Source organism: Ranitomeya variabilis, chromosome 2, assembly GCF_051348905.1.
Source record: "Ranitomeya variabilis isolate aRanVar5 chromosome 2, aRanVar5.hap1, whole genome shotgun sequence".
Classification (NCBI taxonomy): Eukaryota; Metazoa; Chordata; class Amphibia; order Anura; family Dendrobatidae; genus Ranitomeya; species Ranitomeya variabilis.
Window position 1 is genome coordinate 643,116,419 of NC_135233.1, and position 22,199 is coordinate 643,138,617.

Sequence of the window (22,199 nt, forward strand, 5' to 3'; positions counted from 1 at the left end):
ATCTGCCGGCCGGCAGATTCGGCGGGCGCACTGCGCATGCGCCCGCCATTTTCCAAGATGGCGGCGCCCATGGAGAAGACGGCCGGACACCGGGAGGGACATCGGAGCTAGGTAAGTATGGGGGGGTGGGATCGGAACATGGGGGGGGGGGATTGGGGGAGCGGACAGGAGGACCGGGGGAGTGGACAGGAGGGAGGAGGGGAGCGGACAGGAGATCGGGGCAGAAAGGAGTGGGGGGGGGGCAGATCGGGGTCTCCAGCCATGGCAGATGCTATTGCAGCATCGGCCATGGCTGGATTGTAATATTTCACCATTTTCATAGGTGAAATATTACAAATCGCTCTGATTGGCTTTTTCACTTTCAACAGCCAATCAGAGCGATCGTAGCCATGGGGGGGTGAAGCCACCCCCCCTGGGCTGAAGTACCACTCCCGCTGTCCCTGCAGATCGGGTGAAATTGGAGTTAACCCTTTCCCCCGATCTGCAGGGACGCGATCTTTCCATGACGCCACATAGGCGTCATGGGTCGGATTGGCACCGACTTTCATGACGCCTACGTGGCGTCAAAGGTCGGGAAGGGGTTAAAACACTGAGGGAATAAGGGTGGGGAGGGGCCTTTTAACCTCTTGTGTGCTTCCTGTCCCTGTAAGGAGGAGGAGGACGTCCTCCATGGTGCTGTCAGGATGGACTCCTGGAAACCTAATTACCCGTAGGTCTAATACTTATTTTTCTCCACACATACCTTTGATCATTGTGGCCCAAGAGTTCTATTTTAACCTCATTGGTCCACAGAACTTGTTTAAAAAATGCATGATGCTTGTTTAGATGTTTTTTTGCATACTTCTGACTCTGAATTTTATGGTGTGGACACAGGAGAGTCCATAAAAAACAAGCGTGCAAGAGATTTCTGAAATCCCAAAGCTTTTGCTGGTATTGTGAAAAGCAGCTTTTAATTTGCATTAACCCCTTCCTGACATCAGACGTACTATCCCGTCGAGGTGGGGTGGGCCCGTATGACCGCCGACGGGATAGTACGCGATCGGCCGCGCTCACGGGGGGAGCGCGGCCGATCGCGGCCGGGTGTCAGCTGCATATCGCAGCTGACATCCGGCACTATGTGCCAGGAGCGGTCACGGACCGCCCCCGGCACATTAACCCCCGGCACACCGCGATCAAACATGATCGCAGTGTACCGGCGGTATAGGGAAGCATCGCGCAGGGAGGGGGCTCCCTGCGGGCTTCCCTGAGACCCCCGGAGCAACGCGATGTGATCGCGTTGCTGCGAGGGTCTTACCTCCCTCCCTGCCTGCAGGTCCCGGATCCAAGATGGCCGCGGCATCCGGGTCCTGCAGGGAAGGAGGTGGCTTACCGAGTGTCTGCTCAGAGCAGACACTTGGTAAGCCTGCAGCCCTGCACAGCAGATCGTCGATCTGGCAGAGTGCTGTGCACACTGCCAGATCAATGATCTGTGATGTCCCCCCCTGGGACAAAGTAAAAAAGTAAAAAAAAATTTTTTCCACATGTGTAAAAAAAAAATAAAAAAAATTCCTAAATAAATAATAATAAAAAAATATATATTATTCCCATAAATACATTTCTTTATCTAAATAAAAAAAACAAAACAATAAAAGTACACATATTTAGTTTCGCTGCGTCCGTAACGACCCAACCTATAAAACTTCCCCACTAGTTAACCCCTTCAGTAAACACCGTAATAAAAAAAAAAAAAACGAGGCAAAAAACAACGCTTTATTACCATACCGCCGAGCAAAAAGTGGAATAACACGCGATCAAAAAGATGGATATAAATAACCATGGTACCGCTGAAAGCGTCATCTTGTCCCGCAAAAAACAAGCCGCCATACAGCATCATCAGCAAAAAAATAAAAAAGTTATAGTCCTGAGAATAAAGCGATACCAAAATAATTATTTTTTCTATAAAATAGTTTTTATCGTATAAAAGCGCCAAAACATAAAAAAATGATATAAATGAGATATCGCTGTAATCGTACTGACCCGACGAATAAAACTGCTTTATCAATTTTACCAAACGCGGAACGGTATAAACGCCTCTCCCAAAAGAAATTCATGAATAGCAGGTTTTTGGTCATTCTGCCTCACAAAAATCGGAATAAAAAGCGATCAAAAACGGTCACGTGTCCGAAAATGTTACCAATAAAAACGTCAACTCGTCCCGCAAAAAACAAGACCTCACATGACTCTGTGGAGCAAAATGTGGAAAAATTATAGGTCTCAAAATGTGGAGACGCAAAAACTTTTTTGCTATAAAAAGCGTCGCTGGTTTCACACTTGCGTTTTTGTCTGCAGCGTTTTTTGCACAAAAAAACGCATGCGTTTTTTCCCTATATTTAACATTGAAAACGCATGCGGTTTTTTTGTACGCGTTTGGTTGCGTTTTCAAACGCATGCGTTTTTTTTCTGCATGCGTTCATTTTCAGAAATACAACCTGCAGTATTTTCTTGCGTTTTTAAGCACATGCGTTTGTTTGCGTTAAAAACGCATGCATTTTTATCGAAAAAAAAACAGAAAACACACTGAAAAGCCACCCACCACCATCAAGGTGACAAAGGGATCCAAACCCTAACCCTAACTCTACCCCTAACCTCACCCCTAACCGTTTAATGAACATTTTCTGACAGTCATAGTGCCACGTATTTCAGTGCCACGTATTTCAGTGCCACGTATCACGTATTTCAGTGCCACGTGTTTCAGTGCCACGTATCACATATTTCAGTGCCACGTATTTCAGTGCCACGTATTTAAGTGCCACGTATTTAAGTGCCACGTATTTAAGTGCCACGTATCACATATTTCAGTGCCACGTATTTCAGTGCCACGTATTTCAGTGCCACGTATTTCAGTGTCACGTATTTCAGTGCCACGTATCACGTATTTCAGTGCCATGTGTTTCAGTGCCACGTATTTAAGTGCCACGTATCACGTATTTCAGTGCCACGTATTTCAGTGCCACGTATTTCAGTGCCACGTATTTCAGTGCCACGTATTTCAGTGCCACGTATTTCAGTGCCACGTATTTCAGTCACGTTTAGGGTTAGGGGTAGGGTTAGGGTTAGGGCTAGGGTTGGAGGTAAAGTTAGGGTTGGGGCTAAAGTTAGGGTTGGGGCTAAAGTTAGGGTTAGGGTTTGGATTACATTTACGTTTGGATTAGGGTTGGGATTAGAATTATGGGTGTGTCAGGCTAGGGGTGTGGTTAGGGTTACCGTTGGGATTAGGGTTAGGGGTGTGTTTGGGTTAGGGTTTCAGGTAGAATTGGGGAGTTTCCACTGTCCAGGCACATCAGGGGCTCTCCAAGCGCGACATGGCGTCCAATCTCAATTCCAGCCAATTCTGCGTTGAAAAAGTAAAACAGTGCTCCTTCCCTTCCGAGCTCTCCCGTGCGCCCAAAAAGGGGTTTACCCCAACATATGTGTTATCAGCGTACTCGGGACAAATTGAACAACAACTTCTGGGGTCCAAGTTCTCTTGTTATCCTTAGGAAAATAAAAATTTGGGGGGCTAAAAATCATTTTTGTGGGAAAAAAAAGATGTTTTATTTTCACGGCTCTGCCTTATAAACTGTAGTGAAACACTTGGGGGTTCAAAGTTCTCACAACACATCTAGATAAGTTCCTTGGGAGGTCTAGTTTCCAATATGGGGTCACTTGTGGGGGGTTTGTACTGTTTGGGTACATCAGGGGCTCTGCAAATGCAACGTGACGCCTGCAGACCAATCCATTTAAGGCTGCATTCCAAATGGCGCTCCTTCCCTTCCGAGCTCTGTCATGCACCCAAACAGTGGTTCCCCCCCACATATGGGGTATCAGCGTACTCAGGACAAATTGGACAACAACTTTTGGGGTCTAATTTATCCTGTTACCCTTGTGAAAATACAAAACTGGGGGCTAAAAAATCATTTTTGTGAAAAAAAAAAGAATTTTTATTTTCACGGCTTTGCGCTATAAACTTTAGTGAAACACTTGGGGGTTCAAAGTTCTCAAAACACATCTAGATAAGTTCCTTGGGAGGTCTAGTTTCCAATATGGGGTCACTTGTGGGGGGTTTGTACTGTTTGGGTACATCAGGGGCTCTGCAAATGCAACGTGACGCCTGCAGACCAATCCATTTAAGGCTGCATTCCAAATGGCGCTCCTTCCCTTCCGAGCTCTGTCATGCACCCAAACAGTGGTTCCCCCCCACATATGGGGTATCAGCGTACTCAGGACAAATTGGACAACAACTTTTGGGGTCTAATTTATCCTGTTACCCTTGTGAAAATACAAAACTGGGGGCTAAATATCATTTTTGTGAAAAAAAAAAAGAATTTTTATTTTCACGGCTTTGCGCTATAAACTGTAGTGAAACACTTGGGGGTTCAAAGTTCTCAAAACACATCTAGATAAGTTCCTTGGGAGGTCTAGTTTCCAATATGGGGTCACTTGTGGGGGGTTTGTACTGTTTGGGTACATCAGGGGCTCTGCAAATGCAACGTGACGGCTGCTGACCAATCCATTTAAGTCTGCATTCCAAATGGCGCTCTTTCCCTTCCGAGCTCTGTCATGCGCCCAAACAGTGGTTCCCCCCCACATATGGGGTATCAGCGTACTCAGGACAAATTGGAAAACAAATTTTGGGGTCCAATTTATTCTGTTACCCTTGTAAAAATACAAAGCTGGGGGCTAAAAAATCATTTTTGAGAAAAAAAATAAAAATTATTTTCACGGCTCTGCGTTATAATCTGTAGTGAAACACTTGGGGGTTCAAAGCTCTCAAAACACATCTAGATAAGTTCCTTAGGGGGTCTACTTTCCAAAATGGTGTCACTTGTAGGGAGTTTCAATGTTTAGGCACATCAGGGGCTCTCCAAACGCAACATGGCGTCCCATCTCAATTCCAGTCAATTTTGCATTGAAAAGTCAAATGGCGCTCCTTCCCTTCCAAGCTCTGCCATGCGCCCAAACAATGGTTTACACCCACATATGGGGTATCATCGTACTCAGGACAAATTGCACAACATTTTTTGGGGTCCAATTTCTTCTCTTACCCTTGGGAAAATAAAAAATTGGGGGCAAAAAGATCATTTTTGTGAAAAATATGATTTTTTATTTTTACGGCTCTGCATTATAAACTTCTGTGAAGCACTTGGTGGGTCAAAGTGCTCACCACACATCTAGATAAGTTCCTTAGGGGGTCTACTTTCCAAAATGGTGTCACTTGTAGGGAGTTTCAATGTTTAGGCACATCAGGGGCTCTCCAAACGCAACATGGCGTCCCATCTCAATTCCAGTCAATTTTGCATTGAAAAGTCAAATGGCGCTCCTTCCCTTCCAAGCTCTGCCATGCGCCCAAACAATGGTTTACACCCACATATGGGGTATCATCGTACTCAGGACAAATTGCACAACATTTTTTGGGGTCCAATTTCTTCTCTTACCCTTGGGAAAATAAAAAATTGGGGGCAAAAAGATCATTTTTGTGAAAAAATATGATTTTTTATTTTTACGGCTCTGCATTATAAACTTCTGTGAAGCACTTGGTGGGTCAAAGTGCTCACCACACATCTAGATAAGTTCCTTAGGGGGTCTACTTTCCAAAATGGTGTCACTTGTAGGGGGTTTCAGTGTTTAGGCACATCAGGGGCTCTCCAAACGCAACATGGCGTCCCATCTCAATTCCAGTCAATTTTGCATTGAAAAGTCAAATGGCTCTCCTTTCCTTCCGAGCTCTGCCATACGCCCAAACAGTGGTTTACCCCCACATATGGGGTATCAGCGTACTCAGGACAAATTGTACAACAACTTTGGGGGTCCATTTTCTCCTGTTACCCTTGGTAAAATAAAACAAATTGGAGCTGAAATAAATTTTGTGTGAAAAAAAGTTAAATGTTCATTTTTATTTAAACATTCCAAAAATTCCTGTGAAACACCTGAAGGGTTAATAAACTTCTTGAATGTGGTTTTGAGCACCTTGAGGGGTGCAGTTTTTAGAATGGTGTCACACTTGGTTATTTTCTATCATATAGACCCCTCAAAATGACTTCAAATGAGATGTGGTCCCTAAAAAAAAATGGTATTGTAAAAATGAGAAATTGCTGGTCAACTTTTAACCCTTGGTTTTTGGTTCCAAAATTGTACTGATGTAAAGTAGACATGTGGGAAATGTTACTTATTAAGTATTTTGCGTGACATATGTCTGTGATTTAAGGGCATAAAAATTCAAAGTTGGAAAATTGCAAAATTTTCAAAATTTTCGCCAAATTTCCATTTTTTTCACAAATAAACGCAAGTTATATCGAATAAATTTTACCACTAACATGAAGTACAATATGTCACGAGAAAACAATGTCAGAATCGCCAAGATCCGTCAAAGCGTTCCAGAGTTATAGCCTCATAAAGGGACAGTGGTCAGAATTGTAAAAATTGGCCCGGTCATTAACGTGCAAACCACCCTTGGGGGTGAAGGGGTTAAAAAACGTAGAAAACAAATGCTACAATAAAGCAGCCTTAGTGAGGTTCTGTCCTATTAGTAGATTGCAGTCCTTATAACAAACAGTTTTGGATGTTGTTTAGTTATAACTTAATGTTAAAAACATTTCTCTTGTAGGCCTATGCAATGTCTTCAGTCTCTGACACTACTTGATATTTCTAACAATTATATTATTGATGGAAACCAACTTCATGCAATTTCAAATTTACCAAGGTAACACTTAAATGTAGTGATGTTAAGAAAGTTAATATGTGAGTGAATGTGAAATCATAACATGACTTTATTATTATTTAAATTATGTTTTTAAGGTTAAATTGATTTTTTTTATTTTCAATTTTCAACATCGCTATTTTTATTAAAGGAAATTAACGGACATGCATAATAAGAATAAGTTCAGAACTTGAACTGAATAATTTTGCAATAATACAAGAAAATTATAATAACCACGAAAACAAGACTCAAAGGAAAATAAAAGGGGAAGAATGTTAAATGAGAAATACAATCTACCCCGCAGTGTTCATAACTCACCGAGACAATGTGGGTTCCAAAACTATTCAACTATTTCTTGATCATAGGTTTAAATATAAATAGATATACACTGGCACTCCACTGAATGAAAGAAAGGAAAGGGGGGGGGGGGGGGATTGGAATATGGATTCAGCTGCTGGTGAGATGACAGGGTCTGTGTAACACCCTGTCTGTGTAATAAAAACAGTAAAATATAGGTTTGTCTCCCTCGCTGTGGAGTAATGCTCCTAAGTTAAAGTGTGTGCATCAGGGGTATATACAGAGACAAAACTTGCGCTGCGGAAAAAAAGGGGTTATGTTCAGAGAGTCAGATAAACTCAATCTCGACAACCGGTAAGTGCACCATTACATGGTTAAAATGTTTTTTTGCACTGTATCTTCTAATCGGGTTATGGGAACCCTGTTAGAAGCACTAATTAAAGTATTTTTCCGGTCTTGAGGAAGGTACATTAATTGTCAGTCTAGTTTATCTGACTCTCTGAACGTAACACCTTTTTTACCTCAGCGCAAGTGTTGTCTCTGTTGCAGAAAAGCACCCTCAAAGTATAATGTTTTGCCCACCATGTTTCACGATTGGGACTATGTTCTTGGGATTGTACTCACCGTTCTTTTTCCTCCAAATACGGCCAGTGGGGTTGATATGAAAAGGTTTTATTATCTATACGAAAATGTTATTTTGGGTACCCAGCGGGAGCCTGAGCCCCAGAAGAGGGGGTAGTAGATCCACCACTGGGGGGAGTCCGATATCCCAAGGGGTCGCTGAGGGGTTATCAAAGGCCGTGGGTAAAGACTTGTTCTGCTGGAGATGTTGCTGTCTGACACTGTGTTGGTAATAAAAATCTGGTTACCAACCAAATTGTTTGCCACATTGCCAACACTGAATAATTAAATAATACACTGGATAATTACATATATGTACCTATAACAAGGTCTGCTGCTGCTAAATTCCTGGATTTCTTTCTGCTGACTACTGAAGGTTTTTTCCATACAGAGCACAAACTGGATTTGGAGGCATTTGACACATGAAATCTATTGACTAGGCTACTTTCACACATCAGGTTTTTGCCGTCGGGCACAATCCGGCAAATTTTGAAAAAAATCTGATCCGGGAAAGGATTCCGTCGGATCCGGTTTTTTTTCTCATACACTTGTTTTAGCGCCAGATTGCGATGGATGGCCTCATGTTTCATCCATTTTTTGCCGGATCTGTCAAAAATGTGTTTTCTGGCGGCCGGAGAAAACGTACATAGGAACGTTTTTTGTGTGCGGCAAAAAAGCGCACAGCGACTGTTCCGGCAAGAAACTAATGAAATGTGAGGTGAAATGATGAATCCGGTGACCGATTCCAGGATTTCATGCATTTTTATTCAGACTCCCATGACAGCACCATGAGAGAGGGGATCCGCCCTTCAGGAATAGGAAACCTACAGATGCAAAAAGGGCAGCACCTCTCCCACGTATATCAATTGTTTTCCTGTTCCTGTAGGGACTGGATCCTACAGAAGAAGAATTCTGTGGATCCCAGGCCGGCCGGCTGGCCAACTCGGGTAGCGAGGGGGTCTCCTATCTCAGCCGGTGTGGAGTTCCTGGAGACGCCACGGTGGTCCTGTCTGGGCTGCACGGCAGTGGCATTCGCACCAGTGAGCGGAGTCTGGAGGATATCTGTCTCCATGGAGGCCAGCGCTGGATGAGTATTCCTCCATGATTTCTGCTCCGGTGGTGCATGGACTGGGCCAGCAGGGTTGTGTGGAGAGCCGGGGGCATGATGGTGGGCGCTGTTCGGAGCGCCGCTGGCTGGCCGGGCGTCCCACGCTGCTCTGATCGCATGCAGGAAGCGTTGATGGGCCGCGGTGACGTCGGAGGCAGGGCTGGCGTGCACTACCGGGTCACCGGGGTTGCTGTGTATGCGTGGCAATTCCAAGATGGCGGCGCCCACCGGAATTGGACGCCAGATACACGCAGGGCCCTCTGGCCGGTCGGCTGCACCTGTGGGGGCAGAGAGTTAATCAGGAGACAGCGCATGGCAGATCTGCTGACCGGAAGAGGGGATTTAAGCAGGCTCCAGGTTCGGACGCATGCTTCTGGCCTCATTTTCGCTTCATGATTGAGAGTGATCATTAGCAGCAGCCTCAGCTGCTAGAAGAGGTACGACAGAAGCCTAAAGAGAAGGAGCGTGACAAAAAGAGTGATCACTCCAGTCGTAAGAGCTCCTCCAGGCAGGGATTGGGAGCTTCGACTGTGAAAAAAAAACCCCTCATATTCCGGTACCTTTTCACTGCAGGCACTGGTAAGTGATGTACGTGACTATTCACTCAGTGACGCAGTCCCCACTTATATTTTAGGGGAAGAAGTGCATGGGTAAGGCAAAACACAAGGAATGCGCCCTCTGTGGAGTCCCCTCACCAGATTCATGCCCCCAAAAATTATGCACCCCCTGTATCCAGCAGACGGTGAGGTCGAAGGGAAGGGGTGGAGTGGCATTAGGTCTAGATAAACTATATTGCCTTTACTGTCCTCCCTCAGGTAGCAGAAGAATCTTTTAATGTTACTGCAAGCCTGAAAGACATGGTCAGGGTGGAAGTAAGAGAATCCCTAAAGTCCCTGTCTCAAGCAGGAAGCTCAAAATACAAGGCCCTTTTCGACTCTGATTCTTCGGCGGAAGGGGAAAGAGATGAGGGCTCCTATGATTCAGTTCACTCGTCCTCTTCGTCAGAGGAAGACTCTGCCCGCTTCTGTCTGCCCCTGGATCGGATAGATAAGTTGGTAAAAACGGTCAGGGGAACGATGGGCTTAGCGGAGCCCAAACCGCAGTTATCCAGACAGGAGATCATGTTCAGTGGGCTGCATCAAAGGAAGTGAAGGTCTTTAAACGAAAAGAGCTAATTTTCCAGGAATGGAAAAAGCCTGAAAAGAAGGGTTCTTTACCACCAGCTCTTAAACGCAGATACCCTTTCGACGACCCGGCAGTTGATACCTGGGACAAAGCCCCTAAGTTAGATGCTGCAGTGGCCAAGGCATCAAAAAAAGCCTCGCTACCTTTTGAGGATATGGTGACCCTTAAAGATCCCCTTGACAGGAAGGCAGACACCTTCTTAAGGGAAACTGGGAGATGGTGGCCGGTTCCCTAAGACCAGCGGTAGCATCAACTTGTACGGCCAGATCCATGATGGTCTTGCTGGACCAATTGGAGTCCCAGTTAAAAGAAGGGGCTTCTAAAGTTTCCATTCTGAGTGCCCTACCAGTGATTCAGGAGGCCGCTGCCTTCCTATTGGATGCTTCAGTTGACTCGGTTAGAATGGCGGCCAGAGCAGCAGGACTTTCTAACGCGGCCCATAGAGCCCTGTGGTTGAAATGCTGGTCTGGGGACATCCAAGTGAGGTCCAAACTCTGTGCCATGCAAAGGGGAGCATCTGTTTGGTCCAGCCCTGGATGAGTTGCTGGGTAAAGCAGGGGATGATAAAAAGAAATTCCCTAATTTATCATCCATGTCCTACCGGCGTCCCTTCAATAGGAAGAAGTTTGGTCAGGTAAGAAAATGCATATTCTCACCCACTAGAGACAGTTTCAGATGGGAAGATAAACGAAGGAGAGGTACGGGCTTTGTTCAGGCATTCCTCAGGAGAGCGTAAGAAACCTGACCAATGACTAACAATCTCTGTGGGGGGGAGATTGTCGACCTTCCTTCCAGCATGGTTAAAAATCACAAATAGTGATTGGGTGCGGAGCATAATAACTGATGGACTCGGGCTTGAGTTTAGTTACATCCCGCAAGATAATTTTAATTTAACTCCCCTGCGCTCTTCCCCCCTTGAACAGACGGCATTGGAAGCAGAGGTTTTGAGTTTATGCCATAAAAATGTCCTGTTAGAGGTTCCGGAATCCAAGAGAGGTAGAGGATTCTACTCTCCTCTGTTCCTCACTCAGAAACCAGATAAGTAATTTAGTACCATTATTAATCTGAGGTCCCTTAATGAGTTTCTGGTCAATCGAACCTTTAAGATGGAATCAATCAGTTCAGCAATAAAGATGTTGTTTGAAAACTGTTTAATGGCAGTCGTAGATTTAAGATGCGTATTATCATGTACCTATCCATGCAGATTTCTAGCAATTCTTAAGGGTGGCGGATTTCATGGGAGGGGCAGTTCGCCATTTTCTGTTTAGGGCGCTTCCCTTCGGTCTATCAGCTGCCCCTAGGGTATTCACGAAAATAGTTGCCGAGGTCATGGCTCATTTACAGGAGTCAAATATTATTAATTTTTCCCTTCTTAGAGGACGTCCTCATAGTGGGTAATTCAGCAGATCATTGCCTATCACAAGTAGGAAGAGCTAGTGTCAGGCTGGAGCACCTAAGTTGGATAATAAATAATGAAAAATCCCGGTTGCAGCCCTTAAAAATTCAAAAGTTTCTAGGTCTACTGTTAGATTCTGAAGCCCAACAGTGTCGTCTACCACCAGAGAAATTAATACATATTCAACAACAGACTTTAAGGGCAATCGATAGACCCTCCTTGACCCTCAGACAGGTCATGTCCCTATTAGGGTCCCTGACGTCATGTATCCCAGCTGTCAGGTGGACTCAGTTTCACACTAGACCCTTCCAGAGAGATGTCCTAGTTAACGATAGAGCCTTGGGGGGGATATCTGCAGGGTCAGATATCGTTGAGCCCGTTAACCCTTATGTCTCTTAGGTGGTGGCTGAGCAAGGGCAACCTATCCTCAGGAGTTCCCTGGGTAACACACATAACTCGTGTAATAACCACGGACGCTAGACCCTCGGGGTGGGGGGCCCATATGGGTGACATCGTGGTCCAGGGACAATAGGACTCCCAGGTGGGAGCCTCATCCAACCAGAGAGAGTTGTTGGCAATTGAATTATCGGTTAAAAAACTCCTCGTTTATCTACAGGGTCACCAGGTCAAGATTCTTTCGGACAACCAGGTGGCGGTGGGCTATGTCAATCACCGAGGTGGAACACGTTGCAAGGCTCTGATGCAAGTAGCAGATCGCCTATTTCACACAGCCGAAAGACATTTTCAATCTTTGACAGCGCTTCATATCACAGGGAAGGAAAATTTAAAAGCAGACTTTCTAAGCCGCAATACTCTAAGGCAGGGAGAGTGGTCTCTGAACATGGACATCTTCAACCAGATTGTCCGCAAATGGGGTCTACCAGAGGTGGACCTCTTTGCCACCAGAGAAAACAGAAAAATGAGAAAATTTCGGTTCCCTGAATCCCAGGGAGAATTCTCTGGTAGTGGACGCCTTCTTGATAAAATGGGACTTCTCCTTGGGTTACGTGTTCCCACCATTAGCCCTGTTACCTCTGGTAGTGAGGAAAATCAGGGAAGAGTCATACTAATTGACCCATTCTGGCCCCGGAGGACCTGGTTTGCGTGGCTCAGGACTTTGTCGGTATGCGATCCCTGGGTACTTCCAGACCTTCCTGATCTGCTCTGCCAGGGGCCGATCAACCATCCACAAGTAATGGGACTTCATTTGACAGCATGGAGTTTGAGAGGTCATTGTTGAATGACAGAGGCTTCTCCCCAAATTTAATTGATACCCTTTCTGAAGAGTAGGAAATAAATTACAACAAAAATCTATGCTAGAACCTGGAGGCAGTTCCTGGCATCTTCAAAATTTAATATCAAAGAGGGGGTTCCGATACGACAGATTCTAGAATTTCTTCAGAAGGGTTTGGAGTTGAGTCTTTCCACGAGTACACTAAAAGTGCAGGTCTCAGCCCTTGGTGCCCTGTTCTCTTGTAATATTGCCAATAACTATTGAATGTCTATGCTTCTTAAAGCAGCTGGTAGAGCTAGACCAATACACAAAAATAAAAGCATGCCATGGGATCTCAACCTAGTCCTTTCTGCTATGACAGAGGCCCATTTGAAACCCCTGCAGTCAAATTCAATTAAAATGCTATCCCTTAAGGTACCGTCACACTAGGCGATATCGCCAGCGATCCGTGACGTTGCAGCGACTTGGATAGCGATATCGCTGTATTTGACACGCAGCAGCGATCTGGATCCCGCTGTGAAATTGCTGGTCGCTGCTAGAAGGTCTGCACTTTATTTGGTCGTTAGGTCGCCGTGTATCGCCGTGTTTGACAGCAAAAGCAAGGATACCAGCGATATTTTACACTGGTAACCAGGGTAAACATCGGGTTACTAAGCGCAGGGCCGCGCTTAGTAACCCGATGTTTACCCTGGTTACCAGCGTAAAAGTTAAAAAAACAAACAGCACATACTCACCAGCGCGTCCCCCAGCCTCTGCTTCCTGACACTGACTGAGCGCCGGCCCTAAACTGAAAGTGAAAGCACAGCGGTGACGTCACCGCTGTGCTGTTAGGGCCGGAGCTCAGTCAGTGTCAGGAAGCAGAGGCTGGGGGACGCGCTGGTGAGTATGTGCTGTTTGTTTTTTTAACTTTTACGCTGGTAACCAGGGTAAACATCGGGTTACTAAGCGCGGCCCTGCGCTTAGCAACCCGATGCTTACCCTGGTTACCCGGGGACCTCGGCATCGTTGGTCGCTGGAGAGCGGTCTGTGTGACAGCTCTCCAGCGACCAAACAGCGACGCTGCAGCGATCGGGATCGCTGTCGCTATCGCTGCAGCGTCGCTTAATGTGACGGTACCTTTAAAACGGCTTACTTGGTAGCAATAACATCTGCTCTTAGAGTAGGAGATATCAAGGCACTTTCCAGACTTCCCCCTTATACAGAGTTCTTACAGGACAGGGTAGTCCTAAAGCCGGACCCAGCCTACTTCCCCAAAGTAGCATCCCACTTCCACAGGTCACAAGAGATTTCTCCCTAACCCTTCTAAACCTTAGGAAGAGAAACTCCATACATTAGATGTTAGAAGATGCCTACTAGAATATATCTCGGCTACTACTGCTTGGAAAAAGAATAATGCAGTATTTTTATCCTTCCAAGGTCCTAGGAAAGGGCTTAGAGTATCAAATTGCATGCTAGCCAAATGGATTAGCTAGGTTATCTGTCTGGCTTATACAACAGGTGGGGGTCTGGATCTGCAGAATCTGAGGGTGCATTCCACCCGGGCCATGGCATCATCCTGGGCGGAAAGATCGGGAGTGTCAATCGACCAGATATGTAAGGCGGCCACATGGTCATTCCCTTCCACTTTTTTAGACACTATCGGTTGGACTTGGGGTTCTTAACAGATCTCACCTTTGGGTTAAGAGTGCTCCAGGCTATAGTCCCCCCCTAAAGTAGCTTACAGCTCTGTAATTCTCTTGTGGTGCTGTCATGGGAGTCCGAATAAAGTATTAAGTTACTTACTGGTAACTGCATTTTTTCAGAGGCCCATGACAGCACCCTTGGTTGCTTCCCTTTCACATGGGGGCTGCACTTCCTCTTATAAAAAGTTTCACGTGTGATAATTAGTTTACAATTAAAACAAGATGTTTTGTATATAATTGTATATATTGTTTATATATGTGTGCCATTAACCGCGGTACTATTCTCAGGCTCTGAAATACAACTGATACGTGGGAGAGTTGCCACCCTTTTTGGATCTGTAGGTTTCCTGTCCCTGAAGGGCGGATCCCCTCTCTCGTGGTGCTGTCATGGGCCTCCGAAAAATGCTGTTACCGGTAAGTAACTTAATGCTTTCCATTCAAATCATGCATTTTTCCATTCTGATGTCTCTCTCTCTCTCTCTCTTTCTCTCTCTCTCCTCGGCACAGGAAGTCCAAACCTATCGAGGTGTAAAAGAAAAAAAAAAAAGGGATCCAGCAAAAAACTGATCAGTCGTATCAGTTTTTCACAATTTGCGCCGGATCAGTTTTTTTCAAAATTTTCCAGATTGTGCCTGACGGCAAAACACTGATGTATGAAAGTAGCCTTATTGCTATATGATCTTCAGCCACTTAAGGCAAAAAAATGTGTTGCAAAAAACTATTGCAGAGTTTCTACAGCATTGTCCCATAATTAGGTCTCTCAAAAAAACCAATTCACACAATTCGCTTTAGAGTCCGACAGTCTCTCTCAGTCAACTTCGACTTTCGGCCGGACCTGTGCTTTGCTGCGGCCTTTTTTCCCTTCTCTTTCAAACGCAGTCATTACTTTGTAGACAGTACCTCTTGACACGCCAAGCATTCGGGCACTTTCTGTTACACTAGCGCCTGCCATACGAGCACCAACAATTTGGCCTTTTTGAAAATCCGAGAGGTCTGCCATTGGTATCAGGTTCTCATCAATGGTCTTACAATTATGCAAAACAAACAGTTAATTTACATAAACATATCACATTACACAAATAATCAACTACAAAACATTACCATATGTCACGGTTTGCATGTTTATAACATGTTCGAAGATTATGATGCCAAAACATTAGGTGTTTCCATTATTTTGTCCAACCCCTGTATATGTAATTATCCAGTGTGGTATTAAATTATCCAGTTTTGGCAATGTATGCAAACAATTTGCTTGGTGACCAGATTTTTATTACTAACTCACAGTGCATAATGTACAAAAATTAGTACGGTACATATTATCTTTCTACTCCAGATTTATTTGCACTTTTAGTGTATAATCACCAGTATCAGTCACAACTGATTCTCGCCACATTTGTGTGATACAGTGTGAACTGGCACCTATTAAGGCAGATCCAATATATATTCTCATATACAGTGGGTAAGAAAAGTATTCAGACCCTTTACATTTTTCACTCTGTTTCATTGCTGCCATTTGGTAAATTGAAAAAAGTTCATTTGTTTTCTCATTAATGTACACTCTGCACCCCATCTCTGCGCTGAAAGAAAAACCGAAATGTAGAAATTTTTGCAAATTTGTTAAAAAAAGAAAAAACAAATTATCACATGGTCTTAAGTATTCAGACACTTTGCTCGGTATTGAGTAGAAGCACCCTTTTGAGCTAGTACAGCCATAAGTCTTCTTGGGAATGATGCAACAAGTTTTTCACACCTGGATTTGGGGGATCCTCTGCTATTCTACCTTGCAGGTTCTCTCCAGTTCTGTCAGGTTGGATGATGAACGTTGGTGGACAGCCATTTTCAGGGCTTTCCAGAGATGCTCAATTGCGTTTAGGTCAGGGCTCTGGCTCGGCCAGTCAAGAATGGTCACAGAGTTGTTCTGAAGCTACTCCTTTGTTATTTTAGCTGTGTGCTTAGGGTCATTGTCTTGTTGGAAGGTGAACCTTCGGCCAAGTCTGAGGTCCAGAGCACTCTGGAAGAGGTTTTCATCCAGGATATCTCTGTACTTGGCCGCATTCATGTTTCCCTCAATGGCAACCAGTCACCCTGTCCCTGCAGCTGAAAAACACCCCCATAGCATGATGCTGCCACCACCATGTTTGACTGTTGGGATTGTATTGGGCAGGTGATGAGCAGTGCCTGGTTTTCTCCACATATACCGCTTACAATTATCACCAAAAAGGTCTATCTTCGTCTGATCAGACCAGAGAATCTCATTTCTCATAGTTTGGGAGTCCTTCATGTGTTTTTTAGAAAACTCTTTGTGGGCTTTCATATGTCTTGCACTGAGGTGAGGCTTCCGTCGGGCCACTCTGCCATAAAGGCCTGACTGGTGAAGGGCTGCAGTGATAGTTGACTTTGTGGAACTTTCTCCCATCTCCCTACTGCATCTCGAGCTCAGCCACAGTGATCTTGAGGTTCTTCTTTACCTCTCTCACCAAGGCTCTTCTCCCACGATTGCTCAGTTTGGCTGGTTGGCCAGGTCTAGGAAGACTTCTGGTGGACCCAAACTTCTTCCATTTAAGGATTATGGAGGCCACTATGCTCTTAGGACCATTGAGTACTGCAAAAATTATTTTGTAACCTTGGCCAGATCTGTGCCTTGCTACAATTTGTCTCTGGGCTCCTTGGCCAGTTCCTTTGACCTCATGATTCTCATTTGCTCTGACATGCACTGAGCGCTGTGAGGTCTTAAGGCCCCGTCTCACTAAGCGATTTACCAACGATCACGACCAGCGATATGACCTGGCCGTGATCGTTGGTAAGTCGCTGTGTGGTCGCTGGGGAGCTGTCACACAGACCGCTCTCTCCAGCGACCAACGATCAGGGGAACGACTTCGGCATCGTTGAAACTGTCTTCAACGATGCCGAAGTCCCCCTGCAGCACCCGGGTAACCAGGGTAAACATCGGGTTACTAAGCGCAGGGCCGCGCTTAGTAACCCGATGTTTACCCTGGTTACCAAAAAAAACAAACACTACATACTCGCCTTTCGGTGTCCAGGTCCCTTGCCGTCTGCTTCCTGCTCTCTGACTGAGCTGCCGTACAGTGAGAGCAGAGCGCAGCGGTGACGTCACTGCTGCGCTCTCACTTCTCAGTGTACGGCCGGGAGTCAGTGAGAGCAGGAAGCAGACGGCAAGGGACCTGACGGACATCAGAAGGCGAGTATGTACTGTTTGTTTTTTTTTACATTTACGCTGGTAACCAGGGTAAACATCGGGTTACTTAGCGCGGCCCTGCGCTTAGTAACCCGATGTTTACCCTGGTTACCAGTGAAGACATCGCTGGATCGGTGTCACACACACCGATTCAGCGATGTCAGCGGGGCCTCAACGACCAAAAAAAGGTCCAGGCCATTCCGACACGACCAGCGATCTCGCAGCAGGGGCCTGATCGCTGGTACGTGTCACACATAGCGAGATCGCTATGGAGGTCGCTGTTGCGTCACAAAACTAGTGACTCAGCAGCGATCTCGCTAGCGATCTCGCTATGTGAGACGGGGCCTTTAAATAGACAGGTGTGTGCCTTTCCAAATCAAGTCCTATCAGTTTAATTAAACACAGCTGGCCTACAATGAAGGAGTAGAACATCTCAAGGAGGATCACAAGTAAATGAACAGCATGTGACTTAAATATGAGTGTCTGAGCTAAGGGTCTGAATACTTATGACCATGTGATATTTCGGTTTTTCTTTTTTAATAAATTTGCAAATATTTCTACATTTCTGTTTTTTTTCAGTCAAGATGGGGTGCAGAGTGTACATTAATGAGAAAACAAATGAACTTTTTGAATTTACCAAATAGCTGCAATGAAACAAGGAGTGAAAAATTTCAAGGGGTCTAAATACTTTCCGTACCCACTGTATGTAGCGCGGAGACACATTTTTATTAAATATGTTCTATTTTAAACTACTACACCATCAAAGGTGTATTTGTCTCTTGCAGCTTCTTTTCATATATGTTTTTATCCCTGTAACATTCTATAAGTGGGATTGGCACGAGTAGCACACATCTACGGTAGTTCATTTCCTTGAGGTGTCTAGTTTCTGAAATAGGCTCACTTGTTGGCGGGTTTCCAAACGTGACATGACATCCACAGACCATTCCATCAAATTCTGCGTTACAAAAGTTATTCCTTCCTTTCTGAGCCCTGCCGTGCATCCAAACAGTAGTTTTCCCCCACTACTACGATACCTAATACGTGGAGGAAAACTACTGTTTTGGCACTCTGATAGGAAGGGGCACCATTTGCCTTTTTGAATGCAAAGTTTCCTGCAATCCTTAGCGGATAATATGACACATTTGGAGAGCCCCTGATGTGTCTTACCTCCGGTCACTGGCGTCAGCTGATGGGACTACAGCTCCCATCATCAGACGCTTACTGCTGCTAATAACAGCGAGAGCAGGAGCGGCTGATGAATGCTGTGCTGTAAATAAATAAATAAAAAAAAACGCGTGGGTTTCCCTGTATATTTGATAACCAGCTGGCAAGACTCACAGCTGTTGGCTGCACCCCTCAGTTGTCAGCGTTAGCAAGTCTGGTTATCAAGAATAGAGGGGTCCACACGCAGACATTTGGAGGCTAGTATTCTCAGGCTGGTAAAAATAGCAGCCCGCAGCCGCCCAGAAAAGGCACATCTATTAGATGCTCCAATTCTGGTGCCTTGTCTGGCTCTTCCCACTTACCCTGTGGCAAGTGGGGTTAATATTTGTGGGGTTGATGTCAGCTGAAGCTGACAACTGAGGGTTGCGGCCCCCAGCTGTAAGTTTTGCCTGGCTGGTTATCAAAAACATAGGGGAATCCACACAGATTTTTTTTTTTTTTAATTATTTATTTATAGTGCAGGAGCCGGCTAATGAATACACCCATCAGCCGCACCTGCTCTCGCTGTTACTAGCGGCATCAGGTGATGGGAGCTGTAGTCCCATCAGCTGATACCAGTGACAGGAGGTAAACTTTATATCTCCGATCACAGGCTGAGCACCCACACTGTCTTCTAGCGTGGGAACCTGTCTGACGGGCAGGGATGATTTCACCTCAAATCAGAAGTGGTGTTTGCCGCACTGTCATGCACATGACAGCATGACAAACACCTGGCGTTCGGGCAGCTGAACTTCAGCAGTAACACAGACTTCCTGGTGAAGTCCGTGTTCTGTGTCCGTGTCTGAACAGTAGGTGTTCGGTATGGACGCAGAACTTTATTGTTTGGGTTTGCCCATCTCTAGTCATGTACATCAAAAACTTTGTCAGGAAACAAGCACTCTCCTGTGTTCTTGGTTGTTCAATTGTTGGCTATGGGCTGCCTAAAAGTTTGGATAAGTAATAAAATTATTATAAAAAAAAAATGAAATGATAAAATATAAAATTTGACCTGCTCACCTTTACATTTTTTTGTGCTCAGATCAATGTTAAATAAATGGCATGTCATTTGTTCATTGCAGATTAAAGCACCTCATTGTTTCAAATAATAGGATTTCATCGATAAACTTTCCTGTTCAGCATGGTGAGTGTATTTTTCCTTTATTATGCTTCATAGTTATTCCCCCAAAAAGCATGTTAGGATAGAGGAGAACTTGCTGATTGCTGTGGGTTTGACTGCTGAAACCTCCAGAGATCTCAAGATCAAGCCCATGGACTCAGAGAAAGTGGTTCTGCAGCCCTGTCCTTTATTGAGCCAAGATTCGCATGCACAGCTTTCACTCCATTTATTGTCTGAGACCAACTTTTCAGTCAGTCCCATAGACCATGAATAGAATGGAGGCCTTGCATTATCATCTCTGCTCCAGTTAGAATGTGGATGCAGAGCCCCATTCTCGGGTTTCCAGAGCTTTGATCTCGGGACTGCTGGAGCCCTAGAAGTCAGACCCCTAACAATCAACAAGTTATTCCCTATTTTTGCTTTTTTTTTTTTTTTTTTTTTTGGGGGGGGGGGGGGGGGGGGGGAATAACTCTTGGTTTTATTTTGTGAATAACACAATCAAAGCAACTTATGTTTTACTTAAAATACGTTTTTTGTGCTTTTTTTTTGTTTAGGCTGCTGCACTGAAAGTTTTTATTCTTTAAATAGTTTGTCAGTTGATGGAAATGATATATCACAGGTGAGTCCAAAAGGATGCAACATGTATGCTTTTGTATTTTGTAATATAAATAAAATAAAGTGTCAGTCCAACATCATATAGGGAGCAGGGAAAGGGATTAGTGCTGCCTCACCGGAATCCAAATGAACACAGGTGCCAGGAACAAGTGGACACCACTCAGTAGCAATAGCAAAAAATGAAAAAAAGTTCCAGCACCAGGCATCTCTTCATAAAATCTTCAGTATTTTATTCTTATGTCAAAAAAGAAAAAATCATGCAGGGAAGCAGCTTCTAAAGGCTTGACGAGTTTCAAACAAAGTTCTTAATCATAGGCATATGAACAATACATAAAAACATCCTTATATACCTATTCTATTAAGTGAAACCATGTACACCTGTTGATTGACATGATTGGTTTACATTCATTACAAATTAAAATATGAGACAGCCTATCAAAAAATCATGACGCCTACATAGATTATCGCCTCCTTGTCCACACAAAACAGGTTTGAAAGATATCTCTACTTACTCAATATAACAACTCTATGGATAAAAAAATAAGTAAATAAATAAAAATTATCCATTGCAGCATGTGTATGCTGTGTGTGACAACCGAGCACCTGCTACAATAACATCCAATGTAGCCTGTGTGTTGTATATCACAGCATATGCTACAATAATATCCAGTACAGCCTGGATATGATATGTGTCACAGCTGAGCATCTGTTACAGTATCATCTATTGCAGCCTGTGTATACTGTGTCGCTGCTGAGCATCCGCTACAATAATATCCAGCACAGCCTGTGTATGATATGCTTGTATGTGCTGTGTGTCACAGCTGAGCATCCGTTGCAATAACATCCAATGAAAAAAAACAAACATATACACTCAAACTGACAACCACTATTAATAAAAATAGCTAATGTCACTGCGATAGTTGAGCCCTACAGGGAATCTAGCTCCCAACTATATTATCAAATAAGCTTCATGACACCTCAAAGTGTGCTCCCAGTCCCCACCCCGGGCCGGCTTCTCGACTCTCTCTATGCCTTTAATCCTCAGAGAACTTACCGTACATACTCGAGTATAAGCCAAGAATTTCAGCCCATTTTTTAGGCTGAAATTGCCCGTCTTGGCTTATGCTCGAGTCATTCCAAGGGGTCGGCAGGGGAGGAGGAGTGGCAGCTGTCTAAGAATACTCACCTGCTCCTGGCGCGGTGCCTGGACGTCCCTGGTTCTCCGGGCGCTGACAGCTTCTTCCAGCGTTGAGCAGTCACATGGTACCGCTCATTACAGTAATAAATATGGACCCGACTCCACTCCCATAGGGGTGGAGCCACATATTCAGTACTGTAATGAGCGGTATCATGTGACCGCTCAATACAGTAAGAAGCTGTCAGCACCCGGAGAACCAGGGATGTCCAGGGACCGCGCCTGGAGCAGGTGAGTATGGCGGTGGCAGTGCGCTATATTCTCCTGTCCCTCATTCCACCGTCGGCGCCGCTGTGTCTTCTGCATCCTCTGCAGTGATGCTCAGGTCAGAGGGTGCGATGACGCAAATAGTGTGCGCCACCCTCTGCCTGAGCGTCAGTGCAGAGGACGGGGAAGACACAGCGACGCTCGGCCGTGGAACGGAGGACAGGTGACTATAGCAACTGCCTAGGGCCTGAGCAACTAGAGGTGAGTATTTGATTTTTTTTTTTTAAATCGCAGCAGCAGCATATGGGGCAAATATCTCTATGGAGCATCTTATGGGGCCATGTGCAGCGTTATATGGGGCAAATGTCTCTATGGAGCATCTTATGGGGCCATGTGCAGCATTATATGGGGCAAATGTCTCTATGGAG

General features: G+C 45.0%; 1 protein-coding gene across 4 annotated transcripts in view; it reads left to right on the forward strand.

Moving 5' to 3' along the window:
* The window catches only part of TBCE (tubulin folding cofactor E), a 266,118-nt gene that overhangs the window by 177,258 nt on the left and 66,661 nt on the right, over positions 1 to 22,199 (forward strand). For all 4 annotated transcript variants that reach the window (XM_077289136.1, XM_077289135.1, XM_077289138.1 and 1 more), the window contains 3 exons: positions 6,623 to 6,718; positions 19,717 to 19,778; positions 20,309 to 20,373. In XM_077289136.1, the coding sequence (XP_077145251.1) occupies positions 6,623 to 6,718; positions 19,717 to 19,778; positions 20,309 to 20,373 (223 nt within the window). The remainder of the gene's footprint in view (positions 1 to 6,622; positions 6,719 to 19,716; positions 19,779 to 20,308; positions 20,374 to 22,199) is intronic.